A 20,232-nucleotide genomic window follows, 5' to 3' on the forward strand; every position below is an offset into this window, starting at 1 on the left:
AGTCACAATTTTGTGTGTTCTGTTTTTAGTGTAACAATTTTGTAACTTTGCTAAGTTCAGTATACATAGTGCCAACTGAGTGTTCCTGTTCATTATATTGTATTCCTTATATTCAGTGGATCCTAATTTATCTCCCCAAGAGCTCCGCTTATTAGTGTTTTCAGATTTATTCATTCTGGTTGTACAAGAATAATCCACTTATCTAGTCAACTTTTATTCATATTGGTGCATTAAGGAAGAAGCATACAGCAAGAATGTTATTTGTCCTTCCTCAACCTAGCCAGATACAATATAAGGATGCTTCAGCATAATTCTCAACAAGTATAGCTATTGGGCATGCTTACCGGAAATTCTTGGACTAACCCTACCGGACATAGAGAGGATAAGTTGGGAAAGAATGAACTGATATCATTTGTCTTGAGGGACTTTGAAGAGAATCTCTAAAAGTTTTAAAGTGATTGAATGTGGAGCTCATAAATAAAACATTTTCTTCAGGAATCACTTGAATTGTAAACTTCCATGTTTGTTATTATGTTTCATTGAGTTGTAGCCAACTCCTCAAAGAGTACCGTAGCTTTATTCTTCACAATGCTACAGCCAGTAGAGTTGCTGCAACCTTGTCTATGGCTTAAGACCAGCCAATATATTTATTTCATTTTGGTCCTACACCAATACTGATTTTCTGCTGCCTGAGACAAGGCATTGGTGTCAGCATTTCAAGTAATAACCCATTGTAGGTAGATCTCGAGGCAAGTTGATTTCCCAAAAAACAGCTTTATTAGGAGACATCATTTTGGCACTAGTGGTGGAAAGCCAATTCTAAATATTACCGCGCTTTCCACCACATTAAAAGAAAAGTTTCCTGTTTTTTCAAAACAATAAATCACATTGTCCAATACTAGCTAGTTGCCTGGTTATGTCTCTCCTCCTCCTCCTCTGGCCAGCCAGACGTTGAAATGTTCCTGACTCATCGGTAGGCTACAACCCACATCTATCTCTCCCCCTTCCATCTCCAAAAGCTTTAAAGTGATTGAATATTTCAATCTGAAGCCATGTGGAAAGAAATTCTGATAGGAAAGCCCCCCCCCCCCAAAGAAAAGGAAATTGCTTCAGCCAGGTCAGCTTCAGGCTTGACAATTGGATTTTGAGGTGGTCCATACTTACCCTGTCCCAGTACCATCTTTGGGAATAGCGATATAGCATGGTAAATGGCTGATAGAACAATTATCTAGTAGAAATACCCCAAACAGAGCAAGCAAATTTAGTATTCTGATCCTGGCAAACCACAATATTTGTGCTGTTACTCTTTTGTGGAACTTTTCTATTTAAAATGTCGTTGCAAATCACAACCAGTAAATATGGATTCATCAAACATTTTTTTCCTGTTATATTTATTCCTACTAAAAGAAGAACACTATGGGTATTTGTAATACTGTATGCAAGACAAATGAGATACTATTCCTATAGAATATGATAAAGTCTGTAGAATCTGATAAAAAAAATTACAATTTATCTACATACAGCACATTTATGAGCATCGTTTTATATTACTTGGAAGCAATCCAGTCCAAGAAAATAGACCCTACTTAATTAGTGGGAAATATTTAGGCTTAAGAGCATTGGTGGGCCCAGTTTCATACAAGCAGTCTTACCAATAAAGCTCAACTTTTCAGTGGCAGGTAATAATCATATTTTTGGATTTTTTAAATATTCGTATTTTTATTTCGAGTATTCACATAATAGTCTAAAAGACAATTTCTCTTGAAGACCTGGCTTTGTGCCTAGGCTGGAGGCCCCGAGGATATGAAGGGGCCCTGTTTCCTAGCTAGGTTGACATCTATGATGATACTTTTTTTCTTAGCTGGCATATATATTTAATGTATGTTATGTTATAATTCTTTTTAATTGTTTTGATTGTTCACCACACGGCTCACTTGCCACTATAGAAATTTAATAAGTAATTAAGTAAGTAAATAAATAAATAACTTGAAAATGTATTTTGATTGGGCTTTTTTGGAAATATAAATCACTTCCATATGTTCATGTATGAAAGGAATTAATATCAAGATTAACTGTCATGGAACAAAGTAAGGCAGCTCATAGTGTAATTCCAAAAAATGAAACTTCTTAAGCTTTTATTTTCTACCAGTGAAATTGCACCATCCAGCTGTAATAGGTCTTATTAACAAAGGAATAGCAATACAGCATATATCCATCTGCTATCACAGTCCATAATGCATGCATATTATATTACTAATATAGTGTCATATACTTGACTTGAACATATGTTAGCATATACTGAGAACTTTGGTACATTTGGAGATAAAATGAATTGCTGATTTCTTTTGGTTTTGAAGATTTATGTCTTCCAGTTCAGGCAATAAAGTCAACTTGCCGCCCATCACAAATTCTAAGATAAAGTAATGCTGCTAGTGTAACAGGTAACCTAACAAAAAGTTGTACATTTCAAACAACTGCAGTCTTATTTTTCTTCTTGGTGCATAAGAGTTGTCTGATGTTGCAGCAATAGAAGGCATCTAAATATTTCATTTCTTTACTTGAAACTACCCTTCCTAAATAGCACAATTTAAAAACAAACGAAGGATAAATCGTAGAAATTGGTGCATTTGTGTTTTTACAAATGGATGTGATTTTAAACTTCCACCATACAGAGAAAAGTGGATTTGTGTAATTTTCTCTTTATCTTTGTGGAAGAAATCACAACAATCTCAATTGCCTCCTACACAGATTAACTATTTAAATATGATTTTTTTTTAAAAAAAAAACAATCTTTCATTGTGTTTGATCTTTTTGGCTTGATTTTTGATATAAATCAAAAGTTGGTTTGTCATGCCAATTTCTAATTTAATTTTCCTTTGTAATCAAAAGACATAATATTTAAAACTACCCCACTGTTCTCTTCCTTCCGCATCTTTAAGAATGCTTTTGATTGCTGAGATTTATAACTGAAAGTACTGCTTGTACAAACAAAAGTTTTTTTTGAATTGGGGGCTAATTTTATGTTCTTGGAAATAGAAGGTAGTTGGTAAAAGTTCTCCATGTGGAGTAAAAATTGTGTTTTGTTCATCTCATACTCTGCGCATAATAAGAAGCAAGTACTGTCAAGTGGGTGACAGCTGTGCCACTGATTTCCTCGTACAAGGAGAATGAGGAATTGAATTTAAGTCTGCTATTCAAAACACAATTAAATTGCCAACTCAGGGGACTGTACAACCACAAAGAAAACAGAATATGATGCACCTTTCTGCTTTTCTCCTATTAATATTACTATATCTCATGTGTTTTGTACTCGTCTAAGCTTTAAAAGGGACTTTAATTAATAAACATTAAAGTATTTTTGTTTGCAATGGCGATTAATGCAGTATTACAAAATAAACATGGAGCCTAGCTGCACTTTGTAATAAACTCAATATAAGCTCTATTGATTTTTATGAGGATTGTTCCAAGGAAAATAGTCTGTTGGGATGTAGTTCTATGCTCTGGTAACTTTAAGAGAACCAGGACTAAAAGAACTTACTATGCTAAAGTTCAACATTATGATTAATTTGAATGAAAAATAGGCTAAAGATAGATGAGTTAAATAGCATAGATTTAGTGGATGGATGGATGGATGGATGGATGGATGGATGGATGGATGGATGGATAGATAGATAAATAGGTAGGTAGGTAGGTAGGTAGGTAGGTAGATGATAGATAGATAGATAGATAGATAGATAGATAGATAGATAGATAGATAGATGATAGATGATAGAAAGATGATAGATAGATAGATTGATTGATAGATAGATGATAGATAGATAGATAGATAGATAGATAGATAGATAGATAGATAGATAGATAGATAGATAGATAGATAGATGACAGGAGAAACTTCAACATTAAGATTAATTTTAATGAAAAAGAGAGAGAATTGGAGTTCTGAATGATTTTATTATATCTTTTGACTGTGCTATTTTTTTGCTTTAGTTTAGTATTAATTGGTAAATTAACAAGCAATTCCTTACCACATAAAAGTATGTGAAAGCCTCAACAAATCTTAATAAGGAAAAAAAGCCCATAGAGTTTGATGAGATTGATTCTTTAGTGATACTTCCTGAGTGTTCCAAAACATCATCATAATATAGTCACACGTAAGACAGCTGCTTTTTAATCTTTTATTTTTACAAAAAAATGTTGCTTCCTTTTAAGTCTTCCTCACTATGGATAGAGACTTTCCAGAATGATGTCGTTATTCTTAGGATCTGAGAGAACGCCATGCTTTTTTGTTAGCATCACAGCTTTCTGTCCGTATGGTTTTAGTGGCTAGTTAGTCACTAAACTTCTAATACAGAGATTTCTTTTCAAATTGTATCATGCGGGTCATCAGCCTTTGCAGACCAGTTCAATTGTGATCTGTGCATTCTCTTTGTTAATAGTTATTCCTGCTGGCTGCCATAAGGTCTAGCTTTAAACTCAGTGCTCAAAGAATGCATCCAACATTCACAACATGGAGGTTTGTATACTTTCCTCATTCAGGGGTGAATGTCAGCCGGCGAAATCTCCTCAGCTATGAAAAATTCAATTACTATTTCCTACTCAAAGTGTGTGCATCAGTGGCAATTGTCATTTTGAACTGCCTGGTTGTGTTCCCCTTTGGTATGCAAGAAGAATAGGAGGGGAAATCTTTTTTTGAAGCACTCAGGAATGAAAATACTCTCTTCTTCATATAATCTATGATGGCAAATGTTAGAGAAATAAAATATTTAGGCCCAGGTGAAGTTAGTATTAGAAATATGGAGATCTATACAAGAAAGTTGGTCAGTAGAAATGGGTAGTCAACCCCAATGGTTCTCCACACAGTCAAGAGAATAAGGGAATCAACTATTGATAGTAGATAGTGAACAGTTGCTGACTCATTCATGGACTAAAACATTATAGTTTTAAACTGTCCATAATAATTAGTACATTGTATATCAGTGAATTGTTGGGCTTTGGAATGGATTATCAAGTTTGCAAAGCCACTTCCTTTGATTTCTTCTTCAAATATATTGGCAAGGATAATATAGTGGAGCAATCTCCATTGTGGTGGAGAATGGTGAAAAAGTCATTCTATTTGTACGGTTAACTTTGTCTGTAACTATTGATCTAGTTAAAATGTCACCTCACACCGCAAGATGACATATAAATTTGATAAATAAATAAATATAAATGAATGAATAAGTACAGTGATTGTCTCCCTAACTACTGTTGATAATGGCATCTTACTTAAAATGCTCAGATGTTATAGATACGGACAGGCTTAATATCAACATTCTGGCATCATTAAAACCACATTTGGCTTGATCATCCTTGTTCAGAAAACCAAAATTTCATAGCATCCCACCTACTCAGTTACAAATGATAATTAATACCACAAAATAGCCAAATGTCCAACAAATAGGGTTGGAGTCCCGAGGCTTTGATTTCATCCACAAATATCTGATGCTATCTAAAAAAAATACAAATTTTGAACAATTGGAATGTAATATGTTGAAAAAATGTATGCTTCCCTATAAGTTTTCTAAGCAATTTTTAAAACCCTCCATTTGTTTGGAAGTTTTTGAAAGCCAGAAAAAGAACAAAAGCAAAACAGTAGAAGTCAGAAGAATTTTAGCATTAGTGGAACTGTAGGTAAAGGTGTAGCACAATGGTTAGGATGCAAGAGTTTGATTCTGATGGAGCTCAAAGTTGACTCTGCCTTCCATGTGAGGTCAGTAAAATGAGGATTCAGATTGTTGGGGGCAATATTCTGACATTGTAGACTGATCAGAGAGTGCTGTAAAGCACTATGAAGCAGTGTATATGTCTACATGCTTTTTCTAGCAGTGTATTCCATCAGTGCTTTCTTACATTTTTAAAATTTCATATGCATCCACCAGTCCAAGATCAAAGTCAATAACTGAACTGAACCTCTGTTCCTGCTCTGCTAAGCCACTTCTTGCTTGCTTGTTAGCCATATGCAATACCAGCAAGCTAGTGCTTATGTATTAGCCAAAATCAATTTAGTTTTCCAGGAGAATTCGAACATTGTTTACAGTAAACATCAGCGTGTTCTCTGTTAGCTGCTTTTTCTAGTCCCTTGTCCAATCAAACCAAATAGTGAAAGCAATGCAGATGCCACCCTTCACTCTTCAAATGAGGAGACTGCATTAGTTTGTGAAGCAGCTTCAAAGGGATGCTCTAACTAGCCCTGGTGGTGCAATGGTTACAGTGCAGTACACTAGGCTACTTCTGCTGACTGGCGGCTGACTGCAGTTTGGCAGTTCAAATCTCACAAGGCTCAAGGTTGACTCAGTCTTCCATCCTTCTGAGATGGGTAAAATGAGGACTCAGATTGTTGGGAGCAATAGGCTGACTCTGTAAACCATTTAGAGAGGTCTGTAAAGCATTATGAAGTGGTATATAAGTCTAAATGCTATTGGTATTGCTAACTAACTGCCGACCACTAACTACTGCAGTGAAGTCTTCAAAATACCTTAGCATATTATTCAGAGGTGGTATTCTGCCTGTTCTAATCGGTTCGCCCGAAATCGCAGGTTTCCTCTTTTAGGAAGGTCACAGATTTTATCTGAAATGTGGGAAGCTATTCAGATCTATGGATAAAAATCTAAAGGTTGTAATCATTGGCAGAAAATGAGATGAAATTGACTTGGGCCAATTTTAAAATGTTCTCTTTTATTTGCTTCAATGAATTTACACTGCTTAATTTATTTTGACAACTTTGATTTTATTTAATTTGCCTAACAACTTCAACCTTGCTTACTTCACCTTCTTTGCCAGTATTTTATATCTGGGGCTTCTTGCAAAATTGAGGTCAGACTTTGATTTTCATCTTTATTTTACTTTACTCTTGAAGGGTGTTGTGGATATTTGGTATCAAACATTTGTTATTCAGTCTGGAAGTTGATTACCAATGACTGTATGAAACTTAAATATAATCTTATTGAGCCAGGAGGCTACTTTAATTGTAGCCTTATTTTATAAATCCATAGGACTTACAATAACCCACCAAATCCTTCCTTACACAATGTGGATAAAGACAACGTTTTGATCCTGCATTTTTGCTTCTAGAGTACTGGAATTAATTAATGTGTGTCTCTGACTTTGAAGCATAAAAGAAAATACACAGAAATGTATAAATCTCAAGTTTTAAAGTAACCAGTTGCTTTGTATGAAACAAGACATACACACAGACATTTTGCAGCTCTGTCTATGGTCATAGTGGGCAGTTTCTTGCCCCGTGATTGATCCCATACAAGAAGAGGAACAATGCTTAATGTATTGTTCTTTATGGTACCTTATGAGGTGTTCCTGTTGGTATATCTCCCCTAATTGTCTATAGCTTGTTTGCCTTGCCTCCCTGTGAATGGAACAATTGCCATTTAAAAGTTCCTGCACACTTCTCTTTCTCTCAGGAGACCTAAGTATCTGTTGCCTTTGTTCTTATTTCAGTTGAATAACTTCCACAACTAATTTTGGGCCCAAACTGTAAGTTTTAAAGAATCCCTACGGAATAATACCAATATTATGCTTGTTTCTTCCTCCATCCTGCATCATTTTTATACTTCTGCATTTAACCCCCCAAAAATGAAATGTATAATACTTTTTTTTAAAAGTTTCCTGATGTCATGCAACTATTGCAAAGACAAAACTAGTATCATGTTTCCCCAAAAATAAGACAAGGTCTTATTTTCTTTTCACCCCTGAAATAAGCACTTGGCCTTATTTTGGGGGAGGTCTTATTATTTTTGAGGTACAGGAGGCAGTGAGCGTGGTCACCTCATGGCTACTGCTGTGTTGCAATATTTTGGGGGGAGGGCTTATTTTAGCGCACGTGCTCAAAAGCCTGATTGGGTTTCTTATCTGTGGAGGTCTTATTTTCAGGGAAACAGGGTAAGCAAAGAAATATATTTTACAAGGTCATCTTCATTCCCATCAAAGTAGTATATTTTAAGCTGTTATTATTTCTCCATATATTAGATCTTAAATTACAGGATTCTCAATGTGATTTGGGTTATTTTGGTTTACATATTTTAGACAAGACCTTAGTTTGAAACCCGCCGTGTCTTATCACCCCCACAGATTGCTGGAGTGAACTTAGAAATCTCTTGAATAAGCTTTACTGTCAGCTTTAGATCTAAGCAAGAAATCAGAAATCGTGACAGTCTCCCCCATCCTGATGTATTAAACTTTAACAATTACAGATCAAAAACAAACCAGAGAAGGTTGAGTTATGAGAAAAGGCAATAGTTGAGATCAAATAACAATTCAGAAGACAAAGAAGTGACTAAAAAGTTGGGATCAGAGAATAAACTGAGATGCAAGAACAATTTGAGTACAAGAAACAATATTGCTGAAACACAGTCTCTGTTGGAACAGGGAACCTACCATAATCTACTATGCTCAATGCACTAACCCTAAATCATGGGATTTTCAGTAAATTTGAAGAAATGTAGGTAACATTTATAGATATGTGGAGCTAGCAGTTACATTTCTTACAGATAAATCCAAAACGTATCACCTGCATGGGTGGAAAGATATAAAATTCATTCAGACTTCAGAGAACGAAGAGAGTCTGGCTAAATTGAATGTGTCTATGTGATAGGCTAATATCTTTAATTAACTGAGGGACACAAGCTGCCGATTTGCTTGGATTCCAGGTTGCTTAGCAAAGATATATTTCAATAACATGTTTTATTCAGGTGTCAGTGATTGTTCAATGCTGTTGGCAAGAAAGCATTTTTTTGTTATTCTTCCACATGCAAAAGATCAATTTGGCAAACCGAACTAGATGGGGAAGTCTATGCCTTTATTTTCTACTCCCATCTCTTATTTTCCTACAACAACCGGGTAAGGAAATGCCTGACCCAAAGTTACCCAGCTGGCTTTCATGCTTCATCGTTTCTTGAAGACCATGATCTGATTCTGAGAAATGTGGCAAAGGTTCCACCATTGGTTCAGTATAAGTTATTTTCAAGATTGACTCAGCCTTCCATCCTTCAGAGGTGGGTAAAATAAGGACCCAAATTGTTGAGGACAATATGCTGACTTCTGTAAACTGCTTAGAGAGGGCTGTATCGCCCTGTGAAGCGGTATATAAGTCTAAGTACTATTGCCATTGTCCAAGGAATAAAATGCCCCTATCATATTCTCTACACAAGAGGACTGACAAGAAGATTACAAAATTGAGGTAGTTCTGTCTCACACACAAAGACTCTATTTCTCAGACATAATGTAACCAGAAATCATGGTACATGGCATATTAAAATAAATATATTTCTTTATTGTGTCCTATTATAACCTGTCACAGAAAATTTAATAGAGATTCTACCTTACATTCATTAAGAACCTCTCCCCTAACACTGTTATGAACCACTGTTCACATCTTTTAACAATAAACCCATTTTAATACAAGTTGCCTGGAGCCTAATGAAGGATCATGTTCTCAAAATGTTTTGTTCCTTTTCAGATTACTTTCAGATAGTTAAATAAGGGTTGATTTTTCATAACTTTTTTAATGAGCAACAGTTTTCAGTAAGAGGCCTTCCTGTTATTCTGATCAGTTACAGCCTCAGTACCATCTTAAGTCTGAACAATTGTTCTCCTTTTTTATAATAACAACGTGTCACAAGGCCAAGCTTGTATAAATTTTGGCAAAGAAATGCTCATTGCAAATTATTGCCAGGAACTCAAGTGGCAATCCTTGCAAGAAGATAGGAATGTTGTTCCCGGAGGACAGATTATCCATGCAATCAAAGCTATATTTAATACATATCGTGAAAAGGCATTACTAAATAATTCTTGAAATCTGAGTTTAACTCTAATGGAGAAGAATGACTAAGCAAAGGAAACAAAGTAATCCCAGATTGTCACCAAAGAAGTTTCAAATACTTTTCATCTGGGATGATGTTCTTATTTCTACAAATATTTGACAGATTACTTCTTCAGGTACCTTGAACTCTGCATTTTCCTAAATAAGTTGGAATACTATGGCATTACTATGTTAAAAATTTGTATTTGAACCATCTGTATACTACAATAAAGAGAACTGCATACCTCCAGTACAAGCAGAAAACCTAATATTGCATTGTAATAAGGAATAAAGTTTGTGTTCTCGTTTCACAAGTCAATTGGTTATAATTCAGATGGAGAAGTCAAAGTTCTATAAATAAGATGATTCCAAAATCTTTGTCAACTTCATTCTGCTAGAACATACCACAGGGGGGAAAAACCTGGTGAACATGTCTGAATATTTCCTAATAGTCAAAATGCCGAGAACAGCTTTTCCTTCCTTTGAGTTAAGAGCATTACAGTAGGTGCAGGTTTTTTTCTGAAAAAATACAAAGTGCTGGTTTGAGCTTTAAAGATCTTTATGGTGTGAGTTCATGCTAGTTGAAAGAATATCCCTCATTTATTGAGATAATCAGAGGAGGTTCATTTAAAGTTACTGAAGCAGTGGTGGGTTGCTAACTGGTTTACTACCTGTTTGCTCGTGTGCGCGTGCACGCACGTGTGCAACACTTCTGCACATGCACAGAAGCATCCAGGCAGGTGGGCAGAACCTACCGCTGCCGCCACTACTGGTTCAGCTGAACTGGGCTGAACCAGCAGCAACCTGTCTCTCTACTGAAGGACAAAATAATTAATGTCCATTAATTTGGGGCCGAGCTTTCTCCAAATTGGGAGGATGTGCCTCTTGCTGAACTGAGAAACCTAACATCTCCGTATTTTGCTTTAACCATGTTTAATGGTTTACTTGCACTGAGTTACTTCATAAGTAGAAAATAAACAATGATATTATTTTAGGACAATATCAAACAATGATATATGTTGAAGGAAAAGTGATGCAGTGAATGAATTTTTTACATGGAGACATTTTTATTCAAATAATGAATTAGGGTCCCAGATTTCCTGCATTAGAGCAGTAATATGTATTACCCACAAAAGATGATCCAGACTTGTCTCAGTAATTATTATCAGGCTTATTTATATTTCCTTTTAAGAATTCAAAGCCAAAAAAAAGAGGAAGCTTAATTAAATGCACATAGAGTTATAATAAACCTTGCTGAGAATAGCTCTTCCATGGATAATTTTAGCTTTCCAGAAGTGTATATTTTTCCCATTCATTTCCTCTCTTCATCTTGGGTAGCACAGGGTTGCTCTTTTTGAAACCTGTTTATGAACTCATCCTAACTTGCAGATTAAAAAAAAATAGCATAGTAAATAAACACAATAATGAGTAAGGGATAGCGAAACAACATCAATATGTAACTACTCTGTATTTTTTTCTTTTTCCAGCTCCAAGTACAACCCAGCTTGGAATCACTGGGGGTGCAGAAGTTCTCTTGTCCTGCTGGTACCTTGTCTTGACACTGTCCTCTTACACCAGCATAATGTACCTGAAGAACATCGTTCTACAATAAATGTAAAGAACCATGGAAAGCTTTTAAGGATTATTTGAAAGTGCTGATGACTGGATCCAATCTGGTAGAGTTGGTTAAAAAAAAAAACACGTCGTGGGATATAATCAGCAGTGCTTATTTGGGAATGATCGCCTTCTGTAGAATTGCTCATTATGTAAATACTTTAATTCTACTCTCTTTTTTATTAGCTGCATTACCTTGTGAAGAAGTACACATTGTCCTTTTTCTTTACCTTTCTCTCTCTTTTTTCTTTTTGAAAGATGTGAAATTATTTTTAGAGGATATTAATTGTGAGTTCATGTTTGTAATCTACAACGTTTCAAAAGCATTCAGTCATGGTCTGCCAAGTTGCGGACAATAGTTTACATTAAAAAAAAGAACCCAAATAATTGCAGTTTAAAAAAAATGTGATCTTTAAGGCTGCAATACAAGCATTCATTTCCCTCTTTAAATAAGATTCTATCTATATTGACACAGAATCTTTTTTTTTAACAGAAAAAAGCTAAATAACATTGGCTTTCATCTCTTCAAACTAGAATACATATCTAGATTTTCTTCTAGCATGACACTCAGATTTCAAGAATGAGCTTTGTAATATAACTGCCCTGTGCAGTTATGCTTTAATTTTGATTTTCTTGTCTGTTCAGCATGGGTGTGCCTTCATAAGATACTGCTTTTTTCTTCCTCTCGGGTGGAAGATTATATAAATATATATATATATACATATATATATTTTGGTAGATGCTAAGTTCAAGGGTACTGAATCTCTTATTAAGAACAAAGGTGCTATTGGCTGTACCAGTAGGGAAAGGAACTATTCAAACACTGAGCACAGAAGCAGACAGAGTAAATAGATGGTACTGGAAGTGGGTTGTTTTTTTTCCCCAAATCTGTTAAAAACGGCAGATATCGCAGAGGCTTCTTTATGAATGTTGCCCCTTTTCTTTGTTCATACTGTGGCATGATTTTCAAAACACTGCAGAGAAAGTGAACATTCCTTTATTTTACTTAGTGTTCAATATCAACATTGGCATTTCAGAATTATTCTTCCTGTTAACATCTAGTAATGAGAAAACCTAAATCATTTGAATGGCCAGAAGATTTAAAAATATTTTTAAAACCCTACATGTTTTTAAGATATATACATTCATGTGCCCAGACATCAGGAATAACATCTGTTCCGATCACAGGGCACAGATGCTACATAGGAATGTGCTAATGTATCATTGGTACTCAAACATTTTTTCCTAAAGTTAGTTTGCTTAAATAAGAAATGACTGTTTCCTCTCCTACATAAACATGTGGCTGAAGAATTTCCTCAAATGTTTGCTGTAACTGTGCCATAATCTTCACTGTTTTACGTAGGAGAGAGGGGTCATGTAAATGCTAGATTAAATGCCATACAATGTAGGGAAGATGATAGAAAAATGCAGATGGATATGTTATTCTCAAACATGTATTTAGAACTTTCAGAACACGAAATAAAAGAGTTTTTCTCTCACTTATAATTTTTCTTAAATACAACTTATAAGAGGTTGGGGTTTTCCCCCCAAATGTTATGTGCTACACATCTGGTTGCCATAGTGTTGATTCTCTACCTTTGTCTTAGCATGATGTTGTATTTTCTCCCCAGAAGGAGAACAATTCTCCTTCTCTTTAAAGGAGAACAATTCAGATTAACCCTAAAAATAACTCTTGTTAAATGTCAGTCTGCACAATCTAGTAAGGAACTTGTAGATCTGTCATTCTAAACAGATAATCTTTAAATGGAAGAAAATGGGAGAAACTGCAAATTTATAGTATTATATGTGTTTGACATGCAGTGTTGCAAATTAACAAAAGATTTTAAACATTCAAACATGTATCTGTAGAAACAATATTCTGATGTAAAGTAAATGGATACTTCAGCAAATGCATAGACTTCTATTTGGACTCTTGACATGCTGTACAGTGAGAAAATTACTCTTTGCTACTTGAATGAGGGCAGTTTCCTTTTCCCTGTCTTTTGCCTGGTTCAGGATGAATGATAACAGCTTGTTTCTTTAATTGAAGTTGCTGAGACGTTTATAACAAAGTGCAATAAAGTGACTCAGAATGTTAGATAAAGTGTTGTTTCTTAGGCAAAAAGATCTCAAAAGCAAAACCCAATTTATCAATATCTCAGAGGTCTGCAGAAAAAGCTACCAGGTCTTGATCTTTATAAATTGTAACTGTGACTTTAAAATAAATGACTAGGGTATCCATTCTTAAGTCTATCAAAGCCAGACAAAAAGGAAATTTACTGATTGAGTACAAATTCAGCCTTTTTAAAAATATCTTCCACCCAAATATCACTATTGGAGGAACCAGAACAATCTGTTCACATGTCAGCAGATTTAAACCATATTATACCATTCAGTACTCTGCTCTTTTACTCCATAAATAAAATAGTATTAGATTAAGAAGGGACTCCATTACAACCAACGAATGATTCTTAAAAATAGGAAGGATATCCATATTATGATTATTAAACAATTTCAGTCTCCAGAGCTGGGCTATAAAAGTCCAGGTGCCCATTAGATGGCAGCAAATAGGCACAGACATGCTAATTCTTTGCTGTCATCTAGTCCTCACCTGGATTTCTGCCACTCAGAAATGGGGGCCTTTTCATATTAGGGCTATCACCATTCAGTGAAGCAGTCTGTATTTTCTGTTCTGTTCTGCCATTAATCAACTGTTGTTACATAGATTTTTTTTCTTAAATAGAAAAGCTTGATTGAATTGGTTTAATGGAATATTCTGCCCAGACATTCAAACTTATTAGAGTAAGGAGTGCAGTCAATGTTGCTGCGTAATAGATCTAAAAGCCCATTCATGTATCCCCCATGGAATGTTACATATAAACCATACAAACCAAGAACAGGATATGAGTTTCACAAATGTGCTGTGTGCTCCCTGTACCTTTGAATGCCTACAGTCATTCTCTTTAATTTCCCTTGTATTGCAGCTTTAAAGTTCTAGAATGCATTTCACAGAAGAACGGAGCAATACTACAGAATCTTCTGTCAGTACTCTCTTAAGGAAAAAGAAACAGTTCAAAGCTATGTCACAAATAGAGAACCCAGCATTCCTTTTCACATCCGTAGAGAGCTGCTTTAATAGATTTGTTTATCCAAATTCTATAGTCAAGTTAACTGCTTTCTTATTCCTCCCCCAGCACACGGAGGCTGCTGATTCCTGCAGCAAACAGGGTGATCTTATTTTTCTTATTACTGAACATGAAAATACCTGTGATAAAAGGATTAGTAATGTTTTTGTTTGTATGGAAATTCTCACCACAATAGCAGTTGGAATATATTAGCTCAATGTTTAGCCCAGCCTCTGAATGTTCACTTGCAATTGTTGAGTGTTTTCTTTAAAAAAAAACATTAAACCCCTAGGTGTAGGGGGAGGGGAAACATAGTAGAAAAACCACTTTCTGATTGTGTAAGGGAAACAATTGTATGTATGAAACTGGGTTTGATTCTGTAAGTATTTATTGTCAAACTGAGACTAGCTCAATAAATACTTTCAGGATTTGCCTTGGAAGAGGCACCTTTGCAAAAATATGTTCAACCTAATCCTATCAAGACAGACACACACCTAATTTTGCACTGAATTGTCCCAGTAATCATTTTTTAATAGCAGGTGTCTGCCTATTGACAGGATTGCGCCCCCCCCTCACACAAGTTCCAGATTTCTCTAGTAAGCCTTTTCTATATGATCACTGTACAATTTGGGATTTAATGGGACTTGTTGTGGATTGTGTTGGATGTTCAAATTACAATAACATTTTACAGAGTTTATTAGTCCTTAAAGTGTGGGGTATGTTTGTTTCTGTTTCTTACATAATAATCTGTGGTCATCTAGTCAACATCATTGCTGTTTAGAATTTTAATCAACCCCTATTATATTTCTCCCAGTCATGGAATGAATATGAATATGAATATAGACACAAAGTGTGTCCCAAGTTTTGAATTGTGACAATCTTTCAGCTAAAATAAGACAATTAATTACAACTGTATTGTTACCAGATTAACATTCAGAGAAAATGAGTTAATGCCTATGGTGTAAGTAGTAGTGCTGATTGGCATTAAGGGTGTCTTAATATATGTAATATGAATTTTGATTCTTTTTTTTTTTTTGAAAAAAATATCTTAACTGGGAAATTGCTATGAAAATTCAGTTGAAGTCATTCTTTTTTGTTCTTCATATTGTTTAAAATTACAGTTTGTTTCAGATACAGATGTCCTGAAAGCACCACTAAGTGTGCAATGCTATTCATATTTACCCTGGAATAAGCCCTCCTGAATTCAGTAAGACTTATAGCGAGGTAAGTGAGTATAGCATTGCAGTCTAAAGTATTGTGCTTTTTTTTCCCCTGAACATTTTCAAAATCAGTATTTAACATTACTCTGACCAAAATACCCATATACCCCACAAAACTGTGTGCACTTAAGATTGTGTATACCAAAATATGAATATACATGGATAAAATGCCTTAAAGTTTAGTATGCACTTACTTTCAGGGACTGGACCATTTTTTTTCCAGTCTGAGGAAAATAGTCCATATTTCATAACTTGCAGTGGAAGGATTGTTTGTTTGTTTGTTTGTTTGGGAAAAAATGTTTTTACCCCAAAGGAGCATTTGGTAATTTCAAGTATTATTTCACCAAGTAGACTGTGTCAGAAATTTCAAAGCCATGGCAGAATTCAAACCTGATATTTCCAGGTGGGCAGACAAATGTTTTGTAAAAACACGAATAATGTTGCAGTCCAAATCTTTTTGCATCTGGTGACATTTTGCCTTTGATTTAATTAAGTAGAGTGATGGATAACATCTGGAAGAAGTGGTAAAACTCTCACTTTGATCACACTTGCTATTAGATAATGGGATGATGGTATAAACTCTGTCAGTCAAAACATGACCCATCAAAGTGAATGTACTCCACTAACCCATATCTGACAGCTCACCACTGGATGCCAACAAATATTATGGTTGTAATGCCAGTCCAGGACTACAGAAGCAAGAAGGCTGTCAAGTACCTATTGGACTACGACATACAGATGGGCTTGATTTGTTGTTCAGCCTGGTGTACACCATAGCAGGATTTATCCTGTAGCTATTAAAAGAAATACTGTGAGTATGGAAGTAAGGTAAATTAATTTCAGTTACATTTGTAAAAATCCATCGGCGATCACTTTGTATACATCTCGAGCACAACTACTTCTCTTCATCTTCCTTAAACAAGACATCCTTCTTTTATCTTTTCTAAACGCTTCTTGCCTGTCCAATATGGAATGCCTCGGCTGCAAAAACAAATGAATCCTTCTTTGCAGCATAGGGCAAAAAGCTGGAAAAGAAGAAATAGGACAGTAGCATTATTAGCCTTATTAGAAACGGATGATAGAGCGATGAGGGAAGACGTACAAATTATAGTTGTTGGACAAAAGCAATTTTATGAACTCTGTGTGTGTACCTTTTCCAAAACATCTGCAGAGTGTTGGATTTTGAAGATAGAATTTTGCATCACCAGGGCTATGCTAATCTTTTGAAAGAGATATGAAGGGCCACTTACAAACACTATTTTTAATAGTTAAAAGCGCTTCTTCTTTTTTTCCCCATGATCTCACTGTTGCTTCAAAAACTGTTTTTGGCTATCTCCACATGACACAAACGAAGTAGCTTCTTTGACCATTTGAAAATACTTGCTCTTGCACTTTCCATAACAACTCTTTCAAATAGCTGGGGTACCTCTCCTCATTAGAATTGGATATGCAAAGCAGGCAATTAATTTCCACCCAATCATAATGTATGTCATAAGTAAGATGTTGCCTTCCGTGTTGTATTCGTCACTTAGACAATGAAGGTGACCAATGTGTTCTGATGCTAACAATGCAATTCTGTACTTGTCTATCAAGGGGAATTCTTCACCAACTAAGTGGGAATATAATTTTAAGTGTGAAGAACACAGCCCAATGTCCTCTATTCAGAAGCAATTCCCAGTCAGTTCAATGGGCTTGCTCTCCTGTGTGCTTGGCATGGCAACTTAAACTAAAGAGTAAAATTAATATTGCACATATTAGAAGCATGGATGATAAACAAATTGATTCAATTATTTTCACCTTCTACTATTATGAATGGGTTATGGGTTGGAATGAGCTTGGGAGACAGGGAGAAGAGCTCCAGCCAGGGGAGAAGTGAGATAAGAGGTAGTTTAGCCTGCAAAAAGAATGAGGGAGTGACAATTACCTTGGGCTGTGAGATGAAAGGAGCGAAATTTACTTTCAGACTTGCAAGATTCAGATAATGTAACCTTACAATAAAATAGAATTATTCATCTGGCCATGCTTCCTGTCTGAACTGTCTTGCAAGGCTGATGACAATCTTTAATATTAACCAAAAAAAAACCCTCTCTTAAAATAATGAAATAGAGATTATTTTGTACTTCATAGCACCTGAAAACCAGAACGGGGAGGGCATGGTATACACTTTTTAAAGACTGTGGCACATCCCACTGACTGGATTTTGCAACCAGAACATTCCAGTCATGTTTGTGGGATCAGCCTCTCTTAATCTGCTGCCTGCTAGATTGGACTTCAGCAGCTGCTATAATTCCCAGTGTAGTCATTTAGAGTTGAACTTTCGTCATTTCAGGAGGATACCATGCTATGGAAACCTTTCTATCACTAAGTTGATTTTGAATTCATAATCTCTGATCCTGGTTTTTTTTTGGGGGGGGAGTATTGCAAAGCTCTGCTTTATTTAATACAAGTACATTAACATTGCTTATAAATACACTTTATGGAAATATATGAAAGTATCACATGCAGCTGAAATATAAATAAATATATGTCCATGTTATCATTTACATGGTTTTATTATTATTTTTTGGAGCTGTATGCTTAGCTGAGATAGCGATAGGACCATAAGGTCAGTAGGCTGCCCCATGTTTTAAACATAGACAGTCCCATATTAAGTTCCTATTATCTCCTTATGAAAAGATCTTGAATTCTCTTCCTGAAATCTTGGATCTTTTGACTATAAATGCAAACCATCAGGCTAAATCAGTGAGTAGTCAACCTGGTCCCTATCGCCCACTAGTGGGCGTTTCAGCTTTCATGGTGGGCGGTAGGGGTTTGCTGTAACTCTGCTTTATAAATTTTATAAAGCAAAGTTACTTCCCTACTTTACAAATCACCATTACTGTGGAACCGGTGGGCGGTTAGAAAATTTTACTACTAACAGAGATACAAATGTGGGCAGTAGGTATAAAAAGGTTGACTACCCCTGGGCTAAATGAACAAAGACAACATGTAAAAGGAGGGAACAAAACAGTGGTGGGTCCTGGCTGGCACTACTGCCGGTTAGCTTGTGTGTGTGTGCTTTGCTGCATGTGCAACTGAAAAACAAGATGGTGGCACCAGCAGTGCCAACTGGGAACTGGTTTGGGGGCGTAGCAGGCCTGGATCGCTGCCAGTTCCAACGACCCAAGCCGCCAAACCACTACCGGTTCAGCTGAACCAGTAGGAACTGACCACTGGAATAAACACGTCCAACTGAAATGATCTGTGACATTTACCTGCATTTGCCATATGATTTAGCAACAACAGTGTTCAAACATCTTAGCAAGTGTTGTAGGAACACTTGCTAATATGTGTAACATGATCATACCCAAATAATTGCCATAAGATATATGTACTTTCTAGGAGTGTGCCTTAAAAATGATTCTATCCTATTTTAAAATGGGACTTTTAAATTATATTTTATATCTAAATTAAATCTATTCAATTGACTTTTCTCTCCTGTACTCTCCATAGCAAAAGCAAAATGCATTATGCAGATTTTGGGTCCTGATAAACTACTTAACAACTACTTGAGGGATGACCTGTGGAAAATGTGGCCAATGGCTCCTTCAGACACATTTTCTTAGAAACCAAAATGTCTCTTATTCTAAAGCTGCTTTAATCAATGTCTGTCATATATATAAATATCCTGTTGCTTTCAATGATCTGGAAAATAAGCTTGCATGCCAGGTATGTGGATTTTAGAATTTACATAGCTGACACATTCACTGAAGATTGGCAGAGATATTTGCATAAGAGAATATTTCAACACATTTAATCAAGTAGACAGATATTGAAAACTTCAGAAATTATAAAATAAGTCAGACAACATAGTTGCAGTAGAAAATACATCAAGACATTTATTGAACAAGGATAGAGAGGCCACCTACTTCTCTGGAAATTTCTCTCTAGCCCAGTAATATAACCCATGGTAAGAAGCTTGGCAACTTTAAGATTTAAAGAGGAGGCTAAAACATAGATTTAGAATGATTGCTGGACTTGGGTATGTCTAGTTTAATGAAAAGAAGAATTAGGAGTGACATGATAGCAGTGTTTCAATATCTAAGGGTTTGCCAGGCAGGCGGGGTATCAACCTATTTTCCAAAGCACCTGAAGGCAGGAAGAAGCAATGGATGGAAACTGCTCAAGGAGAGAAGCAACCTAGAGCTAAGGAGACATTTTCTGACAGCACAATTAATTAGTGGAATGGTTTGCTTTCAGAAGTTGTGGGTGCTCCAACACTCAAAAGTTTTTAAAGAAAGATTGGACAACCATTTGTCTGATATGGTATAGGCCAGGGGTGTCCAAACTTGGGAACTTTAAGACTTGTGGACTTCAACTCCCAGAATTCTGGGAGTTGAAGTCCACAAGTCTTAAAGTTCCCAAGTTTGGACACCCCTGGTAT

At 35.7% G+C, this 20,232-nt stretch overlaps 1 protein-coding gene across 2 annotated transcripts in view; it reads left to right on the top strand.

Moving 5' to 3' along the window:
- Positions 1–18,330, top strand: part of NEGR1 (neuronal growth regulator 1) — a 550,020-nt gene extending 531,690 nt beyond the window's left edge. For both annotated transcript variants that reach the window (XM_081946106.1, XM_081946107.1), the window contains exon 7: positions 11,338–18,330. In XM_081946106.1, the coding sequence (XP_081802232.1) occupies positions 11,338–11,462 (125 nt within the window). In that variant the 3' untranslated portion in view covers positions 11,463–18,330. The remainder of the gene's footprint in view (positions 1–11,337) is intronic.
- Positions 18,331–20,232: the final 1,902 nt, after the last annotated feature.

This window comes from Natrix helvetica (genome assembly GCF_964273705.1).
Source record: "Natrix helvetica genome assembly, chromosome: 3".
NCBI lineage: Eukaryota > Metazoa > Chordata > Lepidosauria > Squamata > Natricidae > Natrix > Natrix helvetica.